The sequence below is a fragment of the Dioscorea cayenensis genome, chromosome 5 (assembly GCF_009730915.1).
Source record: "Dioscorea cayenensis subsp. rotundata cultivar TDr96_F1 chromosome 5, TDr96_F1_v2_PseudoChromosome.rev07_lg8_w22 25.fasta, whole genome shotgun sequence".
Taxonomy (NCBI): Eukaryota; Viridiplantae; Streptophyta; class Magnoliopsida; order Dioscoreales; family Dioscoreaceae; genus Dioscorea; species Dioscorea cayenensis.
The window spans coordinates 346,490-350,069 of record NC_052475.1 but is presented as its reverse complement, the minus strand read 5'-3'; the positions used below and the strand labels follow the sequence as shown (position 1 = coordinate 350,069).

Below are 3,580 nucleotides of genomic sequence, written 5' to 3'. Positions count from 1 at the left end.
GGCAACAACAGTGGCCCAGTTTGATCAAATGTCTCACTTCACTAGAGCTCTCTTAAAGAATCCTTACTCTCTTGGACGGGCTTGTGAGTTATTGTAGTCGGATTGTGATATTTGTTTCTATTTGTTCCATGTCTGGTGGACTATTATGTCTCTAGTTTTTGTTGCTTTCTACTTTGTTTATGTTAAATCTTCTGTTATACTTCGTTTGTCCCAAAAAGGGAGAGATCAGCACTGGTGTTTTTGCTGACAAAAAGCAAGTGTTGCAGGGCAGTGAACAAGTATATTTAAAAGAGATACTAAAAGTAACATGCATGGGTTGACTTGACCCTCCATTGTTTCCAATTCACAGGAAACTATGTGGGGACCTGACGTCCAGTTTGGAGTTACTGATAAAGAGATTCATTAATGATAGTGAGCTTGTTAACCATTTTGGATGATTATGTTAGCTTACAAAAGACAACATTCATATAAATAACCTACAATAATTTATTTTCTTGTTGTGCAGTAGAGGAAACATGATAAGTGGTTCATTCTGGTAACTGATACGACACAATAACTTCTATTAAGGCTACTTATGGTGATACAAAACACAAACGGCTAATTAATTATAAGGAAAATTGAGTAAGTAGCTATGGATGTGGAGGGGAGGAGATTTCTACAAGCCCCTCAAGCATTATGATCACATTCTTCATAGAAAGACGTTGAGTTGGATCAGTTTGGATGCACCTGAGCGCCACTTTCACCACTCTCTCAAACTCCACCATGTCTACTTCTTCATTCAGCACCAGCTTCTCTAATTCCCCTGCTATACAACAATTGTAAACCCATTGTGAAAGTATGATTTCATCTACCTCAGCCTCCAAATCCATGTTCCTTCTGCAACACAAGATCTCTAGCAGCACAATACCGAAACTATAAACATCTGTCTTCACAGTTATAGGTAAGTTCTGGTGCCAATCCGGCGCTAGATACCCTCTTGTTCCTCTGATGCCAGTGAAAGTTCTTGTTTGAGTAGGCATCAATAGCTTGGCCAGCCCGAAATCCGATATCTTTGCGGTCCAGTTCTCATCCATTAGAATGTTCTGCGGTTTTATGTCGCAGTGGATGATGTGCGTTTCACACTCCTCATGCAGATAATGAATCCCTCTGGCCACATCCAATGCAATTCTCAACCTGTCCCTCCAAGGAGGCCTGTTTGGATGATCAGGCTTGAAGATGAGGTCAGCCAGTGATCCATTGCTCATGAACTCATACACTAAAAGTCTGTTGGAGCCTTCATTGCAGAAGCCGAGTAGTCGGACTAGATTTCTATGGTGTGTTCTTCCAATTGCCTTCATCTCTGTTTGGAACTCTCTTTCACCTTCTTCCACCACCTTCTCAAGTCTCTTCACAGCCACCGACTTCCCGGTGCTCGGTAAGGTGCCTCTGAACACAGTACCAAAGGCTCCCTTCCCTACCTCTTCCTTGAAACCTTCGGTAGCCTCATATAACTCAGAGTAAGAGAAAGATCTTGGTGCAATCTCATCAAAAAACGACAGCTCCTTGCTTCTCCATATCAATCTGTACCTTCCTGATTGACACTTGAATATGACGAAAACAAAGATGAGGATGAAGATGATCAACCCAGAAACAACACCTACGAACACTATCAGAGGTCCACCAGTCAACTCTTTCTTGACTCTAGGAACAACATCAATGTCTCTGCGTTCAGTTCGCTTGATGAAGGTTGAAGTTGGATTACTTGTGCTTGTGTTTTCCTTTCCATAATTCAAAGGGAATGATTGTTTGGAGCAACTATTATCATTTCCATTGTATATTGCAGCGTCACAGAGGCAATCATCCAAGCATGATTGTCTACAATCATTTTTGCTTGCTGTAAATGTTTGCTTGGCAGATAGATGCTGTTTCAACCACTGGACATTCTCCAGATCATCCATGGTGTTATAGTATGCATCATTATCACCAACTTTGATGCATGACTTATAAGTGAAGTTGCTTTTGCACCCTGCTTGAGTATCCTCAGCATCGATATAATCAAAATTAGAAAAACACGAGCACACCTGTTTTCCTCCAGAGAAAGCGCAGTAACTGTTGAACCCACATATGCCATTCACTTTGCACTCATCATTTGGTCGTGTATCCAAAACATTAGAGGTGTTCCCCAATAAATCATAGGCATATATACATGCAGCATTCCATTTGGTTCAAGCCTCGCAAGATGAACGGTATTTGTGTTGTAGCTCTGGTCACCTCGTGTTAAATTTCGACGCTGTGATTGATTGTTATCTGTAAGGAAGAGGATTCCATCTTCGGATAAGCTCAGGTACAAGTATGGCCCCAAGTATGTGTTTGAATCCCAGTAGGCATAGTCAGCAGTATAATCAATACCCACAGGACACATGATCAGGTTTCCATTGGTTTGCATTCGAAGCCGAAACCTCCCACTGGAATGATTCATTTCAGAGACGCTTGAGATGAGTTCAGTTTCGTTGCGCAGCAACTGGCCTACCATTAGTGTGTCAGTTGGGTAGTCAAATGTTTGCCATATAACAGAGCTGCTGGAGTCATAGATGACGAAGTTGCCAGAGTCCAGCATGGAAGCACAGTATACAGAAGAAGAAGATGATTGATCCAAATCGGAAACATATTGGTCTTTTCCTTGTGAGGTTGCCCGGAGGAGTTTGAGACCTCCTTCTCCAAACTTTAAGGTGGCATTTTCAGAGACTGGTGAACCATCTCTGTTTGATGTCCAGATTACTGTTGTCTTGTTGGATGGCACTATGAACTGTATTCCGACTTTCAATGCGCCACTGCCTTCCGGGTAGAAACCGAAGGCGAAGCTGCCGGAAGGGGAGGGCCATGAGGAGCTTGTAGAGAGTGTGGAGTCAAAGTTAATTTGGCAATTGGATTCTGGCGGTGGTGGTGGTGGTGGTGCTGCTGCTTTTGGTGGTGGTGGTGGTCGTACTGCTGGTGCTTTTGGTGGTGGTGCTGTTGTGGGTGCTGCTGGTGCTTCCGGTGGTGATAGTGGTGCTGCTATTGCTGGTGGTGGTGGCGCTGCTGCTGCTGATTGAAAGTCTGGCGTTTGTAGGATAAGAAAGAACATGAAGAGAAGCATGTTTGGTTGGATTGATGATGATTGTGGGTGACTTGGAATCGATGAGAATTGCAGGAAGATTAGCTGTGAGATTGATTCAAATCTAACAAATTAATTCTTGTGGAAAATGAGTACGTGTGGGTGCCCCCGGAAGAAGACAATTGTTGATGTGACGCAACATTTCCATTAATTGTTATTGACTTGTAGCCAACCTGATTAAATGAACAAAATCTCCAATGTAGCATGATAGTCAAGCTCATTGTGAAAAAAATGCAGTATTCACTTTGCCGTGGAAATTTTTTTTTTGAATAAATGTAGATAAACTACAGTTTTATTAAAATAAAAAATTGAACATGACACATTGTAAAGAAAAAAAAACAAGAGGCGTGTAGGAAATTGTCAAAACACTTTAAAAGCCTTTTTCTCTAAGTCTTTAGGGGAGTTGTTTTTGTTTTTGTTTTTATTTTTATTTTTATTTTTAAAAGA

The 3,580-nt window shown here is 41.6% G+C and overlaps 1 protein-coding gene across 1 annotated transcript; it reads right to left on the bottom strand.

Annotated features, from left to right (window-relative positions):
- Positions 1–466: 466 nt before the first annotated feature.
- LOC120260549 (G-type lectin S-receptor-like serine/threonine-protein kinase LECRK2) lies at positions 467–3,196 on the bottom strand. Its single transcript, XM_039268042.1, is given in 2 exon segments — positions 467–2,112; positions 2,115–3,196. Coding segments are annotated over 2 exon segments (2,484 nt in total). The 5' UTR covers positions 3,116–3,196; the 3' UTR covers positions 467–629.
- Positions 3,197–3,580: the final 384 nt, after the last annotated feature.